The 19748-nt window shown below is 35.7% G+C and overlaps 1 protein-coding gene and 1 long non-coding RNA gene across 2 annotated transcripts; both read right to left on the bottom strand.

The window, feature by feature from the left end:
• Window positions 1–13822: 13822 nt before the first annotated feature.
• On the bottom strand, window positions 13823–14749 carry LOC136216154 (uncharacterized). Its single transcript, XR_010683196.1, has 3 exons — window positions 14355–14749; window positions 14164–14256; window positions 13823–14023 (listed from the first exon to the last, which is right to left on the bottom strand). It is a non-coding gene; the product is annotated as an uncharacterized lncRNA (long non-coding RNA).
• Window positions 14750–16353: 1604 nt separating this feature from the next.
• On the bottom strand, window positions 16354–19456 carry LOC136216961 (putative two-component response regulator ARR21). Its single transcript, XM_066003514.1, has 6 exons — window positions 19327–19456; window positions 19036–19233; window positions 18226–18284; window positions 17652–17983; window positions 16593–17127; window positions 16354–16503 (listed from the first exon to the last, which is right to left on the bottom strand). The coding sequence occupies exons 1-6, from the start codon at window positions 19340–19342 to the stop codon at window positions 16354–16356; spliced, it is 1290 nt and encodes a 429-aa protein (XP_065859586.1). The 5' UTR covers window positions 19343–19456.
• Window positions 19457–19748: the final 292 nt, after the last annotated feature.

Below are 19748 nucleotides of genomic sequence, written 5' to 3'. Positions count from 1 at the left end.
TTTTCATCTCTCTCACTCTCCAAATCCTAAAACCTCTCGAAAATCTCTGAGAAAATCATGTCAGACTCTAAGAATATCTCCGGTGGTGATTACGATAGAAATCACTCTGATGAAAACCCTAAGTCTCCTCCTCAGTAGGAATATAGCGAGACTCCCACCAAAGGACAAGGTCATCATGACCAAACTTCAAGTAAGAGTCCTCAAGCTGACCTCGCAACCTCTTCGAAAAAGAAGAAGAAAAAGAAGGACAAACAGCACAATGAAAAGATTTTCCTCAAAGTCTATAAAAGCGTTAAGAACCATGAAGTACTTCATTGTCGGTGGTTCTCTCCGAGCTTCGTAACGGCTGAGCAATCGTTCTGTGAATGGATCTCAAAAAATGAATGGGCTGGACTCTTCTCTCTTCCTGGTAAAGCCTACCCTAGGTTAGTGAGGGAATTCTACTCCAACCTTCGTGTTGACGAAGAAGATGCTAACCATCTGGTAACCCATGTCAAAATCCAGAAAATAACGATTACCCCATCTTATCTAGCAACCCTGCTAAACCTGCCAGCCAAAGGGAAAGAATTCAGGACTACAAAGGAGAAACTTGATCACACAGTGACGTTCTGTAAGCCGGCGGACCACAAAGGGGAAATAGCTAGTACATGCATGGGTCAGAATCAAAAGATGGCTCACTACCTACTGACTAACTTTATCTTCCCAAAAATCAACTCAGCATCATCAGCTTCAAACTTTGAGCAGTGCTTCATCTGGCACATGCTGACCTATCAACCACTCAACATGCCGGTGTTTCTTGTCGGTGCACTTCAACAAAGTACTGGGAAACTCAGGATGGGGTCCCTCATTACAAGAATCCTTGAAGATCATCAAATAGATCTGATTAATGAAACTGAGACTTGGGCAACTGAAATCACAACTGCTCTACTGTTTGGGTTAGTATACAACCAACCCCTCAAGTCCAAAAAGGGAAAAGGGGTCATTGAGGAAAATGAGGAAGAAGTTGATGATGTACATGACGTGCAACCCAAGGAAGGGAAGAACGCCGTGGCTGAACCTGCTAACCAAGCCAAGCCAAGCGAGAGAAGAAGAGGAAAGCAATTCAAACCTGTTCCAAAGATGTTGATGCTGTTCCAAAGAAAATCAGGTTTGTATCAAAGGGGAAGAAAGTTGATGCTGAGCAAACTCAGGACACACCTAAGTCAGCAGAGAAAAGAAAAAGGCAAGTTAAGCCTGAAGAAGAGAGTAAGGAAACTCCAGAACAACCATTGCAGAAAAGGAAAAAGAAATCTTCGGAGTTAAGTCTTATAAATGCTGCTCCTTTTGATTTCGTGATCTCTGATGATTCACATTTCGCCAAAAGTCAAGAAATTGATCTTGAGAAAATCCCTGCTGACCAAGATGAAGAAGAGTTGAGTAATCTCGGAGGTCAGTTTGATGCTGAGGAATAGCAAAGGTTGAGCATCATGAGGCAGTTAACACTGAGCTGGTTGAAGAACAAGCTGAGCCAACAGCAAAGGAACATGCTGACCTAGGGGTAAATTCACCTTCTGAATCTCTTGATTCTATTCGAGCTGACCCCTCTCCTCCAAAGGCTAAGAAATTGAGAAGACTTAAGAAAAAGGCTCAGAAGTCGCCAGTTATAGATCTTTTGGGTGATTCTCCTCTGCGAGATCCCATCACCGATCTCTTGGACATGCAGTTCCAATTCTTCTCCAACCCCACTGAGTCTTCTCCAAATGAACTACAGAAAAAGCAAGCCTCTGTTACTCATCCTGAGGAACAAGCCAAGACTCCAGAAAATCCAATCCCTGCCGAGCAAGAGCTCGAAGTCCAAGTTGCTCAAAGTGAAAAGCATGCAAAGGAAAATCCTGCTCAAACTGAGTTGACCCCTCCTGCACCAACTCAAACCAACATTGAGCAGGTCAATATCTCTGCAGATCCACCTCCTTCCACTCCAATATCGCAGAATGTTGAGAAGTCAGTTCCTGCAGCTGACCTAAATAAAAGCCCAACTGTTAACCAAGCTGGCCCCTCTGGTTCCACTCGAATTCCGGCAACTGAGCACATTCCTGAAACAACATACGCCTATCTTCACGCTACTGAGTCCGGGAATCACATTATTGACTCCGCTCAAACTATTCTTCAGGACTTGAACACTTCTCATGCCGATGCTACTGGGTCTGCAAATATTGAGTCACCACAAATCTCGTCTGTCATTCAGCTCCTAAATGAGATCAAGGGTCTCAAAGATCTAATAAGTGTCATGACAACGGTCCAAACACAGCAACCCAAGCAAGAATCCATCGTCAAGCTGGCCGAACTGCAGTTAATGATGGTGAATCACATGGATTCCCTTCAAGGCTAAATCAATGCTCTATCTGCAGTCAACACAGGCTATGCTACCTCTGCTGAGTTGAATCAACATTTTACCAAGTTGAACTCTGAGCTGACCGGCACTCGCGAGCTAATCTCCTCAACTTCTCAATGTTCGGTCGAACAAATTAGCGAAGCTGTCCGTCTACTCAACTTGAGTAAAGAGGAAATGGAAACTGATCAACTCAAGACAAACGAACTGCTGCAATACTCCCGAGCCACCTACAAACATGTGCGTCACACGAATGCTCAACGTCAGTTTTATGATTCGGCTTTGCTTAAGATGTACCATCAAGCTTATGCCATGCTAACTGACACTATTACATGGGTAGGAAAATCTCAAGAATATATATTGAGTATGCTCAGTGCCTCTATCCGAATTCCACGTGATACCTTGGACGATGGTATCCCAGTTTTTAATGGTCTAAGGGAAAGCACGAAAAGGCTTAAGGCTTATTCCGTGAGATTAACTCGTGCTACTCTCAACGACACCTTCGTTCCTCCTCCGCCCGATGGTGGAAAAACGGGGGAGAAAGAACAAGCTAATAGAACTCAGCACACAGGAGAAGCATCTGGTAGTTAGCAGCAATAAAAGGGAAAAGGCAAAGTCAATCCTGCCCAAGTCCAAGTCAATAGGAAGAAATACTCTGGCTAGATTCGCTAGGGTTTATTCTTGACTTGTATTTTTATGCGTATTTTGTCTTGCTGACTATCTATAGAATTATGCATCTCTTATTCCAAATTGATTAATCGTATGCGATGCTTACTTACGTATTGTGCTTTATGCTGATCTGTCTTAATTGAACAAACAAACAAAAGAAAAATGAATATACTCAGTATACATTAGACTTGATACATTTGCTCTGAAAAAGGTTTCACATAACTCTGATATCAAACTAACCATGTATCAAAACTGAGTCAAAACATATTTCACATGTTGACCTCTTTTGAAAGCTGACCTAGGCTCATCTAAATTAGATCTTGGAAGGTCTAGAACTGAACTAAGTCAGCATAAGCATGCCTTAACTTTACTCAATTAAATCTTAGAAAGTTTAGAGTTAAGTCAAGTCAATAGATGCAACCCTTACGGGGGAGTGATTTCAGAAGCTTAAAAAGAATTTCAATCATGGGGAATCTCAATGCTGAGTTCCATCAAATAAATATTTTGCCAACATCAAAATGGGGGAGTTTGTTGAAACACCTTTCCACATGATTTTGATTTGACAAAATTATTTAAGTTAATCCATGATTAAGGGACAATTAAATTTAAGTGCTTTGATTTAATCGTACTAATATGTTTGTTCAATGTTAAGTATAAATATAAATACAAATAGAAATAAAAAGTAAGACAAGACGAAGTCAGCATAAGATCATAGCACAAGCTGAGTAGAGTGGAACTCAACGTGAGTGAAGATAAGTCATCTTCAGAACAGAAGCTTAAAGATCAAGAAGCTGAGTGGAACGAAAACTCAATATCAAAAGTAGAAAAGTCTTCCAAGAACTATGTCTTGCAGAACGAAGCTGACCATGGAATCTGAGTAAATGAGAACTCATTATATTTATTAGCAAACAATCACAAACAACGGCTATCAAAGATAAGCTGAGTGATCTTCAGGACATCATGAATGATCCGTTTGCTAAAAGACAAGCTCCGACAACTGTCTGCACCAATAATAGAAACCTTGAAATTACGCAAAAGCCAATTTGGAGATGCATGGGTCAACTGTTCTTTTGCTAAAAGACAAACTGGCACAAGAAGATGAAATCTGCGAGAAGAAGACAAATCTGACGACTGGAAATTCAGACAACAGGATTGGCCTGCAAAACTGAAGCTGACCAGAACTTGTCTCAAAAAGGAGCCGTTTGGATCAACGGACAAATCCAAAGTTCAAACCATTTCTGCTTCAGACCTCAACTATAAAAGGACATGATCATTCTTGGATCATTATCCGATTACAACAAGAACAAAAAGAGCATACATACAAAGCACACAAAAGCCAAAAGAGATCTTACACCAAATTTCTATTCTTGTGTAAAAGCTAGATTGATTTTCTGTAATCATCTAAAGTGTTCTTCATCCGAAAAGAACAATTTGTATCAATTGTAAAATTGAGAGTGTTGTGCTGAGTACTCGGTGTTGAGTGCTTAGCGGTAGAGAAATCTAGGTGTTTGGTTATAACACTTAGTAGGAGTTGAGTAGACGAATAGAGGAAGGTACTCTTGCATATTCAACTGCCTTGTAAACAGTTTGTGCTCTACCTTTAAAGAGCTCAGTATTGGATTTAAAAAGCCCGGAGGGATTCTGGGGACTAGACGTAGGCGGAGAGGCCGAACCAGGATAAGTTGTACTGAGTAATCTCTAACTCTCTCTCAATATATATATATATATATATGTATATCTATATGTGTTGCTTGTCATATTTACTCAGCATATAAACTATTTAAACTGACACTGAGTAAATAAGAGTGCTGAGTTGGAAGCTGACCACAATAGTGTCAATTCCCAACTCATACGTAAAATAGTTCTAGTCAATATCTGACTAAAGCTGTCTTACACTATAATCGGCCGTGCTGACCAAAGCTGAGTTAACTAACTCAAGAAAATATATTAAGTCAGCTTAATTAAATTCGAAAAAGTTATATTAGTTCCTAACCCCCCCCTTGGAACTAATCACACGGGACCAACAAAACCTGCTTTAGTCGATTTGCAAAAGTTTTAGAAATTAGCTTGTAAAGCACATTGCATAGTGCAATGGGTCGGAGATTTTTAACTACTTATGGACTTCTAATTTTGGGAATTAGAGCAATTGTGGTTTGATTAATCGATTTAGCTATGACTCCATTATTAAGAAAGTTAAGTACCACCCGTGAGACATCCTCACCAACAATATCCCAATAGATTTGTTAAAAGCATAAAGACATACCGTCAGGGCCCGGGGCTTTCATTGGATGAATCTGATGTAGCACATGAAATACCTCTTCCCTAGTAAATAGCTCCTGGAGTAGGTCACATTGCTCAGTACTGAGAATGGTATCCACCGCCTGAATAAAATCCACCCCATCCGTAGGATTCGAGGAGGTGAAAATGTCTCTGAAGTAACCAGTAATGACTGATGCGATATTTTGTTGTCCTGAAACCCAATCCCCCAACTGAATTTTTAATACGGTGAATTGTGTTGGTGCGTCGTCGGGCCGAAGCTTTAGCGTGAAAGTACGTCGTGTTCAAATCCCTTAATTTTAACCAGTCAGTACGAGCTCTTTACTTCCACATGATCTCCTCCTTCTCGAGAAGGCTATTTAACTGTGCTTTGATCGCTATTTCCTGATCCCGAGTAGCAGAATCCGACTAACGTTGCAATACCTCCAACTGATCAGTAGCCTGTCGAGTTTGCTCTTTAACTAAGCAGAATACAGATTTATTCCACTCCACTAGGGCCCGGGTAACTGATGTTAATTTACCGCTGATTCTAGAGTTTGAAGAAGGTGGGGATCGCCACCCCAAAGAAATAACATATCGGCAACCAGGGTCCCTGACCCACATATTTTCAAATCGAAAGTGAAAATTCCATCTTCTCACTATCATTCTCGGACCCTCGAGATCAATCATAATTGGATTGTGATCCGAGCATGTCCTTGGTAGAGTACATATGTCTGAATCATGAAACAATTGATGCGAATCCGCGGTTGTAACAAATCGATCAAGTACTTCCCACACCGCGTCATTCCCAGATCTTCGATTATCCCAGGCAAACTATAAATCCGAGTTTTCAAAGTTGATAAGATTACAATCCTCGAGGCATTCGCAAAGTTGATAAGATTACGACCCCCTTTCTTTTCAAAGCTCCACAAAATTTCAATAAAATCCCCAAATGTGAGCATAGGTTGCGTGTCAACAGAGCTAATGTGTCTAATAAGCTCCCAAGTGTTCTTCTTGAGCTTCCCTTTAGGCCAACCATAGACTCCAAGTCCCCTCCATGTGATCTCGTGCCGCCTAACAGAAAAGTATATACAATGTCTCGAAAATCTGTTGATAGTAAGATCCAATTCTTTCTTCGATCCCAAAATTAAACATCCACTTGCCCCAATAGAGTCAACAAAAAATAAATTAAATTCAGAGAAAAAAGTGCATAAATAACTGATGTCCTGTTTACATAACCTTGATTATATAATAAAGAAAACCTCAGGGTGATTATCCCTCATGATTTTTTTAAGGGCTCAGAGTATCCATGCATTACCCAAACCTTGGACGTTCCAACTCAAAATTTCATAATGTAGGATGGGGCCCATCATGGGCCGCCACCCTTTTGTGCTTTTGATGCTGTTTTAGGACTAACTACCTTCTGATGATTCGCACGACCCATTCTTTTTAGTTTCACCCTATGTACATGAGGTCTATTCAGGTTACTGGCTTTATATGTAGCCGTTCATCCGCTTCCCCAGTAGCCGGAATAAAGCTAGCAGAGTCTAAACATTCGGTAGAGGCCGTATTGTGGTTTTCCTGGAACAATCCACGCCTAGTCCCTGACCTTGAATAATCACTGTTAGTTCCCTCCTTTTCTCTCCTTCCTATTTCCTTCTGAACTTTAATCCCACATTCCACTTGATGTATTTTAGCCGGTGTTGCTCGGACAGAAGGATCATAATGCAAAAAACCGTCCTCCCTTTCTTTAATACATGTTTCACAATCCTCATGAACATGACCAATTGTTCCACATGTTGGGGTTTAGTGTCCTATAGACAATTGTTGCAGGATACAAACTTAATGTAAATGAATTGTTCTTTATATAATTTGTTTTAATGAGATATATGTTTTATAACTATATAAAGGCAATCCCTTTTAAGCACTAAATAAAGTCTAATAAAAGGAAATCCGTAAGTTTGTTTAAAGTGATTATAAAGTGTTCATACAAGCATGAAGTGAGACAAAACTTTATAATAAACTAATAAACTTAAAACCACCCCAAGTCAAGTGATATGTTTAGGATTGATATATCACTGTTGAGACTTGTATGTAACAATGTCTTCTGTCCGACAGAAAGCTGATCTCACAAGCTTCATATATATAGATATCTGGACAGTTACATAGATCCGATGAAACGTCGTTCATTAGGATTGGGGATCCGATTTGAGATAATAGGATGGGTAGATTCATCCTTGTCACCTGTTCATCTCATTGGTATTAATAGGTATAACTAATCCTGAGACTCAAAGGAATGTTAATTGGTCATCCTGAATTACTGAATGTGAGACTTTGATCCTGCGGTCCCACGATCCTTAACAGAGATGAGTCTGGGGTGTGAACTGCAAAGGTTGGGTGTCACAGGAGGTAATGTCAGGGTAGTTATACATTGGATTGAGCATTTATCACTCCCGATTAATGGGAGATACATCCAAGGATCGTTTGTGGAAGACTCGACTCTAAATCCTTGCAAGGTGATAGCTTAAGAGTAAGAAATACAGATTTCACTTAACCTATCTATTTGAGTTGACTCGGCCTATACAAGTAAAACGAACGTCTCGCTATATATGACTTGACATCACCCATAGTCATAAGATTCAGTTCAAGGATGTAGTTGATAAAGGATTGAATTATACTGTAACTAATACGGAAGGGTTAACGACAGAATCAACCTGTCTTCTTAACGGACTCTAGGGGAATGATTACAGACTTGCCGATAACATACTTAGTACATCATTCCGTTATGCAAGGATTAAATATAATTCTTAAAGAAATTAATTTAATAGTTGCATACGGCCAGAAGTAGTAAGAACCTAATGGATCACACATAAGACTTGGAACCAAAAGAGAGATGGATGTCATTAATAGATGGAAGCCCAAATGAGCCCAGTAAGGCCCATTTAATTAGGGGAGGCCGAAATTTATATATAATAAATTAGGAAATATTTTAATTCCATTAATCCTAATTTGATTAGGTTTGTGAATTAAATTAATTAAGAGATAATTAAGTTAGGAGTTTTAATTAGATTAATATACTCCTATTATTATCCAATTAGGTTATTTATTATTATCCTAGATATATTAGATATATTATAAGATAATAATTGGGAATCCTATTCCGAATTGAATTCCTATTAAGTAACATATTCCTATCTAACTAGGGTTTAGATACAAGTTATTATATATACCCCCTACTACATGAATTTCGACTAAGCCTAACCCCTCCCCTTATTGTGATTTTCGAAACATACAATTAGAGAGAGAAAGTGAATTTGCATCCCCTAGTTCGTGGACAAGAATTCATACGGCTTCCATCGATCGATTAATTTCATCTATCTTTCTTTCTCTTTGATCTTGTGTTGGTTAATTAGAGGCAATCTATTTTGGTTGCATCTCATACGGTTGATTCTAACTTAACCTCACCGTGTTATACTTCGTGCTTGGGAACTCGGAGAAGAATTGTGGGCGCTTCTTTAACAACGGTAGATTGTTCTTCAAAAGCTATTCCTTCTTATGAAAAGAGGAAATTAGAGTACTTTAAAACTTCCAATATGAAAAGAGTTTCTCTATTTTCAATAAGCAATTTTGAAAATCTAAATCTTTACCCTAACTATTAAAACTCAATTAGATTTTAGTGGAAAATTGTTCCCCAATTTTGCTTTTTTAGATACAAATCGAACATCTGAACAATAAATTGATCAACTTTAAACCGTTTGAATAAGATAGCATATTATGAGAGATCTTCCAACCCTGATATTAAGAATTTAGAGCTTACCAAATAGAAAACTTAGTTAGATTATAGAGGAAACCAATTTCAATTGTATTTTGCAGTAATTATTGTGCAGATATGACTTCTAACAACATCAAAAGCAAAGCTTGCAATTGTTCACAACAAATCAATGTAAATCTGGAACAAAAATCCATTTAATGTTGAACTTCCTATGATCCCCTAAAACCCACATGAGTAACTTGGAAAAAAATTCATCAACCCATCCCCATTTCTTTCCCCATCTGAAAGCAAAAATACAAATTTAGAAGAAAAAAACAAACCTCGGTCATGAAGTAAGAACCGAAAAAAGCCCTAAATTTGGGTTCCCTTTCTTCGATTGCTACCACCGGTGATGCCATACCAAGAGAAATAATCAAGGAGAATATAATTTTTGGATCGAAATAGGAAGGGCAGAACGTTGGAGGGAGATATTGCGATGAGGGGAAAGGTTTATTTTCGATCTAAAGGGTTCAACATTGGAGGGGGAAAGATGAGAGAGAAAGGTGAGCTAAAGTTAAACTTCCAGAAAGTAGAAAATAGAGAGGGTAATTTTTCTTTTTTATTCCTTAGGGTTTTTGGAGGGAAATAATTGGGGGGAATGAAATTTTTTCATGTTTTGGAAGGAGTTAATTGGAGGGAAATTTTAGAGCCAAAAGTTGGTGAAATTTTAGAGAATTAATTAGTATGGTATTTTAGAGCCAACTTAATAGCAGAGAAAAAACAACTTGAGAAATATTATTTTTTCTTAATATCTTTATTCCTACCAAAAAAAATATATACTTCAATTAGTTTTCAACATATGATTTTTATTATTAATTTTTGTATCTTTAATTACTTTGAGAGCATGGAGGGAAATTTTAAAGCCTAAAAATTTGATGAAACTTTTAGGGATTAATTTGTGTGAATTTTAAAGCCAATTTAATTAGCAGAGAATAAGAAATAAAATTATTAAGTAAATATAATGTATTGTTAATTAATACATTTTTATCTAAAAATTAGGTAAATTTATTATTATTATTATTTTTGCAACATTAATATGTATTTTTTTAAATCGTTAAATGTTGCTTTATATAATTATCAAGTTCAATAATGCAACATTATTTGTAAATATTGTTTGAATGTAACATTAGCTCAAATAAAACAACTAAAAAAAATAAAATAACAACACCTTTTGTAGAAGTGTTACGTTAGGCATATATGAACAGTAGCAATCAAATAAATTTAGCTAATGCAACATTTTAAGGCAACACGTTTTGAAAAAGAGTTGCACTAGCCAATCTATGGTGTAGTGAATCTATTTTGGTTGCATCTCATACGGTTGATTCTAACTTAACCTCACCGTGTTATACTTCGTGCTTGGGAACTCGGAGAAGAATTGTGGGCGCTTCTTTAACAACGGTAGATTTTTCTTCAAAAGGTATTCCTTCTTATCCCTCTTTATATGAAATAACGATTAACGGATCCTATGGTTAAAAGGAAGTAGGCTAAAATTTTTATATTTCCGCTGCTATACCTTAGCCTTAATTTCCTTCACCATAATCGTAACAGAAGTTTGGCAATTTCTCGTAGCGGAAGCTAACCCATCTCACCTAGTCCCCACCCATCTTCAGTTTTATCCCTCTAAGGGACGTGAGATTTCCACATTAACCCTCGCAAGGAGGAATAGGGAAAAACTACTCCTATTTTCATCCACTTCAATCACATCCCCCAAACCTCCTACAATTTTTGTTATCGTCTCCAGCCTACGGCAGGAAATAGGCACGTCATACAGGCGAACCCAGAAACAGCAACATGAGAAATCCAATTCAGTAATTAGTTCCACCCCTTCAATCGGCTGCACAATCACCAAGTTCCAATCATAGTGCCACGGGGAGTCTCACAGCACACGTTCCCTATCACGATGGGATTGGAATTCCATAGTAAAATTATTATCATCACAATCATTGAAACGAAAGCCTTTATTCGTCTTCCATATATTGTGAAAAGCATTAGCCATTGACCTTAGATTCAAAGGTTTCGAAGAGACCAACTTGCCTGCCAAGAGGTTTTGGTGTATTAGCAGTAGGTATCGTAGTAATATCTACGGCGATTTCCTCTTCCTCAGTCAATCGACAGTTTATTCAAAAGGCCATCCACCAAGTCAGCCATGGTGAATCCAATGGGAAAGAGGTCGTAACTCGATTTTGAATGAAGAAATTAGGGAATCAAAAGGAAAAAAAAGCACCACAGAGGCAAGAAAACCCTAGCGTGCCCTAGAAACCTAGAGCATCAGGCAGAACTGCATGAAGGCGTTGATTATTCCAATTAATAAATCATAAATCCTAGATAATATATTCTAGACTCTGAATTTATAAACTCTAATTCTTAAAATAGATTAAAAATAATGCTTTTATTAGTTTGACATAATTCAAAATTATGATTTGATATAGTTGTAAACAGTTTTTAAAATATGAATTTCTGTGTAATTTTTCCTATATATTTGTATATCATTAAACTTTATAAATTAAGATTTATATTATTATATTTTATTAATAAAACTCAAATATAAAATGGTACTTCACTTAAAAAAAAAAGATTCGACTTGTGTCAGTTATAAGACTTATTTATTTTCTAGTTTTATTAATATATCATAATAAAACCAAAACCTATTTGAACCTAATCTATTAAATACAGAAGTGTTCATTTTCAGTGTTTTTTCCATAATATTGTTAGTTGGATCCCTCCCTAAACCCTTGCTTAAGCAGGGACACGTAGTGTATCGGGCCGCTCTTTTTTTTTTGTTAGTTGGAATTTATCTTGAGAGAAAAATTGAGATTTATGTGTATATATAGAAAAGTAGTATGGGTGGGTGGAACTAAGGTTCTCTAATTCAGCCCCAACCCGGCCCAAATCCAAAGAATATTTAGTATAAGTTGGGTTGGGCCTGGATTGAAGTTTCTATTCATAAGCCCGGTGTAGTTCGATCGAAACCCAATTCTACGCAACTCATGAACATGTCTAATCTAGAATAGTTTCCGATGTTCAAACTAGCTTTAGTCAAATCCATTTATGGCCTAGGGAGGTGGTAGAAACAACTTTCTAACCACCTCTTATCTTAAGTCAGATTCACATGACGTTTATTCATTCTAAGTCAGATTTCTTCCTAACTTTGCTCATATATGTAGTATATGTAGATGACATCCTTATTATGAAATCTAGTGCAGATGCCTTAACTGCTGATGTCAACTTTTCTTCACAAATTGTTTAGTATCAAAGATTTGAGTCGAGCCAATATTGTAAAAAGTGCTAGGCGCTAATAGAGCCCACATAATTGGAATTAGGTGGGGATTAATCGAATCTATTTTTTTATATTTTTTATTTGTTAATTAATAAATTATTATATAAATTCAATTAAAATAGGTATTATACTATCTAAACATAATAATATATAATTATTTAATAGAAAAACACTTACATTTGTAACATATACCTTTAAAAATATGTCAACATTAATATTTCAACAACAATATCATTGAAACAACTAATAAAAGATGCTTTTATTTATCATGGCTTAGGCAGCGTCTAGGCACCCTAAGTGGGGTTGAGGCGGAGCCCAAATGACTAAAATTTGCCTATAAGAACTAATCAAAGAAAATCAGGACGGATTCTCGATTTCAAAACCCTAAACCATCTTAGTTTTGAATAGAGGGTATAGCCAAATACTTTTTCAGCATTAAAATTGCTAGGTCACAAACTAAATACATCAGAGACATCATCTAGATGTAAGGCTTTCTAATGCTGCAAGTGTAGCTAACCCAACTCATGGAATCATTCTTTATGAATCTAGCATACCACTTTCTGATCCTTCTGTCTATCAAAGACTAATTGGCACACTTTTATATTTGCAATTCACAAGGCCAAACATTATATTTGTGGCTCAACAATTGAGTCACTATATTCAAACTCCTTGTGATCATCATCTAAAAGAAGCTTTGTCAGTTCTTCGTTATCAAAAAGATACGAGCCACTTTAGCCTATTTTACTCTAGTTCATCTAAGCTGAATATGGTCAATGCTTAATGCGATGCAGATTGGGAAAAATGTAAGGAAACAAGGAGATCAGTGATAGGTTACTACATTTTCTTGGCTCATCTCTTGTTTCCTAAAAAACTAAGAAGCAAAATACAATTATTGGTTCTTTTGCAAAAGTAGAATATCTTAATATGGCCACTACTAGTTGTGAGTTGAAATCGATTCAATTCATTCTTCAAGATCTTGGCATTTCGGTTCACCATCCTATTATATGACATGACTTTTAGTTCAAACAGTTTCATGACATGGTATCAGAGCCGTTTGGACCAAACCGTCAAGGGTTTGAGTTCTGACAATCTCATTAATTTGTGGAATTAAAAACACATAGCCAGTTGGGCCTGTGTTGGACACGCTGCAAGCTTGAGGGGCATTTACGTGTGGGGTGTGTCGGATATTAATATAACATATATGATTGAGTTTGTTTGTTGTTGTCTCGAGAGGGATGTGGAAATGATTGTGAAGGTGTTGTTGTCCTTGCTGTGATTCAACTTGAACCACAACATTATATTCTATCTTTTCCTATTGTTGTTAGTTAGATTAATTAGACAAGTGTGTTACCATCATATGATGAAGGCAAGATAGAAATTTGGATTTAGAGACAAATAATATACCAATTGCATATTAATTCATTCACTTATAAAATTAAAAAAGAAATATAAGCAAACTATATATGTCTTTGACGAAGAAAATGAAATTACAACAAAGCCAAACTAAAGTCTTAGATCAGATATTAATGTCACTTTAAAATCTAAATTCAACCTTTTGAAGCATAAAAATTGTTCATGATTGAATCTAGATCTGTTTAGTCAACTGTCAAATTATGATGTTCAAGAGATCCTCTCCCCACTCCTGCATTGCATAAAATCACAATTTAATGTCAGTTTGGTTTAGCATACAGATGACATGGTGCGCCGGGTGCGTACAATAAAGCGTTTCCTGTTGAAGGAAAAAACCTATAACTTTTATGAAAAGACATGGAAAATATGTACCTCACAAGCCTGATTCTCATCAAATGTTCCTATTTGTTGATGCATGTCGTTGAACTCTAAATCAATAGGTGCTTCAGTGGAACTGCCTTGTGGCTACAAAAAAGCAAAATGTATGACACAAACACATGTTATATTGTGTGAGAATAAACACATGTTCTTGAACCAAATAGATTTTTATCAAGTAAGCTTGCCTGATCAAAACTTGAGAAATACCCATTTGTAGAATTTCCATCACTGCCAAAATTGGCATTTTCTGCACCCTGGAATTGTAAAAAGATAAACAATTAATCAAGATGAATATAATTAACAATACTAATTAGAAACTATCATCTTGTTTAAATGTCTTAACCGAATATGGAAAAATGCATATCTACTTGTGAAAACCGAACCCTAACCCTAGATCCACACAACTATGCTTTAGAGAGGTAAAATGGCTACTTTCATTAGCATTCTGCACCAAGCTGCTGCTGCTGGATCCTTTTATAAAGTTCAATCCTAAGCCTATACATATGTATCTATGAAACACTGACTCTAGTGCTGCAAAAGATATTTTAAAAAAATATGAGACATAGGCGCCGGACCAACATATTTCTATATAATTAATTATATATTATGTAAAAATATATATATAAAAAACAACTCTTATCCTATCTGCGGGATTAGAATCAGTTGTTGTGCTAGAATAAGGTTTAACAGTATCATCTCTTATCTTATATGCTTTGGTTTTGTAATTGGTGGCGGAGGAAGGGATAACCTATTGGTTTTCTTTTTTAAAAAACTAGGATGCGAGTCCCACGTGTCCCTTTGTCCGGAGAGTCGGACACGGCGACTCCAACCCCAGAAGAGTCAGTGCTTTATAATAGATATGTATGGTGTGTTTGTGAGAGACTGCCAATATGTATGTGTGTCTGATTTAAAAACACAGACAACATTTTGGAATACTAATTTTCACTTTGAGCATAATGAACTGAATGCCCTTGAACATAATCTTGAATTAAATTAGGTATTTTAACTTTCTTTGTAAGGCTAATTAAGAGTTGACTCAAGTAAACCCTAACCCTAGTTTAACCAACATTAGGTTTCCTTACATTCATTATATAGTTTAGGGTTTCAATTTAATGTGACAATTGACTTCACAAAATAATATAAATCTGATATACAGAGGAAAAAGAACAAAAAAAAAAAAAAAAAATTTCCTTTTGAGAGTGTTGGCCATTCCAAGGAGATTTGTTCGAAATAGTGCACGAGTTAGAAAAATCAACATTTAGAAATTCATTAGAATTTAATCCGGGTTGATACGGGTTCTGGATGTTCAATGCACCTTCCTGCTAGGCATATCAAAACCATCAATCAATACACAATCTAGTTATACTATACTTAACAATATGGAAAAGAGCATTTATTATAACAATAATCACTCCTTGTAATATTGATGAAACATATCAATATATATATCCGTGTCAAAACCCAAACCTTAATCCTAGATTGACAAAACCATCTGATGAGTGCTTAAAATATGGTTATTCAACCAAGCCTATTTGGATGATTTTTTAAATCATTAGCTACCTATTATCCTAACTTGGATTTATAAGTAATTGTGTTGTAACCGGGTTTTGATAATCATGTAGTATTTGGTTATTCACCGTTAGATCAAGACTTATTAAAATTCTAGGATAGAGATTTCAAGCATACTAAGGTTTAGATTTAATAAGCTTAGATCTAATTGTTAATGACCAAATTCATTTGACCATTAAAATCCATATGAACACTGCTGGTTGTAACTTTTATTTAAATCAAAGTCTTTTATGGTATCAGAGCTATGTTGCGATACATCAATAGCAATTATACAGGAGAATAAATATGAATATTATTATCATACTATGTGACCACAAGATAAAATGGCTACTTTGATTAGCATTCTACCCCAAGCTGTTGTGAGTCATTTTTTAAAGTTCAATCCTTTAGGAACGGTCTCTGAGCGACTTTTGGAATACTAATTGTCACATTGAGAATTTAGGGGTTTTCACAATGAACTGAATGTCCTTGAACATAATCTTGAATTAAATTAGGTATTTTGACTTACAATTTGTAAGGCTAATTAAGAATTGACTCACATTCATTATATTGTTTAGGGGTTCCAGTTTAATGTGACAATAGAGTTTGCAAAATTATATAACTTTTATGTATAGTTTAGGAAAAAAAAAGACTTGCCTGTTGAGAGCATTGGCCATTCCAAGCAGATTTGTTGGAAATAGTGCACGAGTTAGAAAAATCAACATTTAGAAATTCAGTAAAGTTTAGTTCAGGTTGATACGGGCTCTTGATGTTCAATGCACCTTCCTGCTACGCATATCAAAACCATCAATTAATACACAAATTAACAATGGATTAAAACAATCTAGTTGTACATACTTGTGCACATATTTTACCTGGAAAGGAGTTGTAGAGTTGGTGGAGCCAAAGACTAGACGTTCAAGATCAGAAGTACTAGCAACATCATTTATATGGTTAAAACCAAAATCATTTGGAACTTGGTTAGTAGTACCAAATGTACCAGAAGACGAAGAAGATCCTCCTAGTCCGAACGAGCTACCAAATGCAGGATCGGAAGAAAAGCCTCCTTGATTAAGCACATAGTTACTAGTAAGGGCAGCATTTGCATTTTCAATTCCAGTGTTGTTAGTCCAATTCACCGAACCATAACCAACATTAGAACCAGTTCCGAGCAAGCTGTTGCTATTCACCCTCATTCCAGAATAACTACTATTGGGATTTAAATTAGTCCTGGTAGTTATTCCCATAGTGTTTACACTTGCTGAATTAGCATCATTTCCAGAATGGAAATATGGAGATGGATTGCCAAAGTTTGATCCAACTAGTTCATTCTGCTGCTGCTGATACATTGACTTTGGAGGAGGTGGGAAGCGATTCATAGCATTCTTTGGTTGCATTTGAATCCCGTATCTGTTACAGATAATAATAAAAGTTATTGATGAACAAATTTGTATTAATAAAACATTCTTATGCAGTTTATATAATGGTCAAGCAAAGAAATTTACAGTGACAGAGTTGATACAAGGCTGAGTTCGATTGGACTTCCTTATACTAAAGCTCTAGAACACAGATATTAAAATCTTACGATCATACTATTCGATTCCATTCAGATCTATTTCGAGTCTATAGGCCAATCTAAATTATAACAGAATCTTATAATTCACAATCTGAATGATACGATTAGTTTCGATTCAACTCTATTTCAAGTATTCCACCAAAAGTTAAATTTCTAATATTTAATAGTATTCCACCAAAAGTTAAGTTTCCATTATTTTTTCTAAAACTTAAAATAATAATATCAATAATATATAATACGAGCTTTAAAAATATTTAAGACTCCTTATTTTTTAAGACCCTAAACATGTGATGTATGTCAAAGATAATAATAATAACAAAAATAATTATAATGATAAAAGTTATTATTAAGCAATGACCTTGACTGATTTGGTTGGTGAGAAAGGTTTGTGTCACCAAACATTGGTCGCTGAACATTTGCGTAACCACTTGATAAACCGGATTGTCCATGTCGGAATTGTGGTGCATAATTGCTAGTAGAAGCTTCAAGATAATGATTATTAGAGAAGCTTTTTGCAATTGATGAATTTTCTCTACGTTCTTGTTGGAACGTGCTCAATGATTTTCGAGGAAATAGGGGGTAATTTTGGTTCATTAACAAAGAATTATAGCTCGTTGCAAATGATGACATAATTGTCTTTTCCGACACTTCACAACTCTTTGCTGCCTTCTTAAGAAACTTTCTGTATTTCTGCAAAAATGATAATAATAATAAAAATCTAATTAATTTTATTTTTTTCCTTTCTTAATTCAAGGATAATACAATGTTAAGAAATTTAAATTGAGCAGAAATACAAAATTTTAGAAATAACATACATTTCCTACATTTCTTTTCATAAATTATTATATATTTTCAATAATTTATATATATAGAGTACAAAAAAGTTGTGAAAGATAAAGGTACTTGATCCAGACCTGTAAGTGGCTACCAACATTTTCTATAGTCAAGCCTGAAACATTCATTAACTGAAGAATCTTTTTAGGAACAGCCTCTGCATGAATGAAATAATTCAATTAATTAAAAAGAATGTGGATATACAGACAATGACAGGACAAATCCAAAGGGGAGACCGACTAGGGGGGTTTGAGCACTCATTGATCACCAGAAAAGTTCATAAAACAGTATAAAAAAAGATTTAATTTTTGTGTGCACGAATACCCATAAATCTCCATAAAACACCCTAAGTAATCCAATCAATAAATTTTAAATCCATCACTAATTTTTTTTTATAAAATACTAGCACTCTCTGTTATGAGAAATTCTACAGTAGTCTAGGACCAACAGTGTTTCTCCATTCCAATGATATCATATCAACAGTTGGAGAATAACGTGACATCATCTATATGGAAGGACCATAACTGATCCCGATCTACAGAATAACTTTTCCTCTGTTATACTATTATTCATTTTGTAGCCTATGCACAACAGAGAGAATTGGATGATTTTGAAAAGACGGTCTAATACCTAATACAGTGAGAGAAGAAATACACACTTCCCTCGTTGTAACAGATACTTTTAACCTAATTTAGGTAAAAGAGTGTCCACCCCCATCTCAAGGTCATTAATCAATTCTTTTAATAGTCAGATAGACATGATGAACTGGTGAGATAAATAATGCTTCAGACATGCTTACAGACACGACATGGACATATCCAAGGGGGTTTTGGACACCCATTGATTGCCAGAAAACTCCATAAAAACAATGTAAGTCAATGAATTTTGATGTAGAACGAAATGCTTACTTTCTAACCCGAGATAGATTACGGCTTGCAAGAAGCGAAAATGAAGTAAATCAGTCCAAGCCACCTTCTGCTTCTTGGGTACAACAACAACAGCCTCTTCTTCATCTATTACTCTTTTTCTTTCATTCTTGGGTGCAAAACCCTCTTCATTCACAGAAGATCCACAGCTCTCATCTGCAATGGTAACCACTGCTTTACCTTCACAAAAAAAAAAAAAAAGAGATAATTAAGTTTCTGAATTACTAATAAACTCAGAATCTTGAATTTATAAATTCTGAATTACATATATACCTTTGTTATTTGCCATAGGAATCAAGTTTTTTGAGAAAGGAGATTAGTATAGGAGCTTTTTCGTTAGTGAATTTTGTCAAGGGGGAAGGATGGTTGCTGATTTTATAAGCACAGGAGATTTGGTTCTGCTTCCACTTTTCTGAAGTTTAATAAATATGGTGATAAAGGAGATTTGTGATAGATCAATTTATAGAAATATTTTTTGGGATTAATTTGTTTGCAAACTTTACCTTATCATTTTTTAAAGGGATAACGTGCAAAAATACCCCTAACAAGTCAGGAGTAATTTTAACTCTAAGGTCTAAAATGGTGCAATTTTACCCCTAACGTTGACATTCTAAACCAATTTTATACCTAATATTGTGAAGTTGGGTCAATTTGAAAATAATTCATCAAACTGTCTTCTCGGTCATAAATCTTCT

The sequence above is a fragment of the Euphorbia lathyris genome, chromosome 1, assembly GCF_963576675.1.
Source record: "Euphorbia lathyris chromosome 1, ddEupLath1.1, whole genome shotgun sequence".
In the NCBI taxonomy this organism is placed as follows: domain Eukaryota; kingdom Viridiplantae; phylum Streptophyta; class Magnoliopsida; order Malpighiales; family Euphorbiaceae; genus Euphorbia; species Euphorbia lathyris.
The sequence above is the reverse complement of the archived record's forward strand: the minus strand, read 5'-3'. Positions and strand labels throughout refer to the sequence as shown.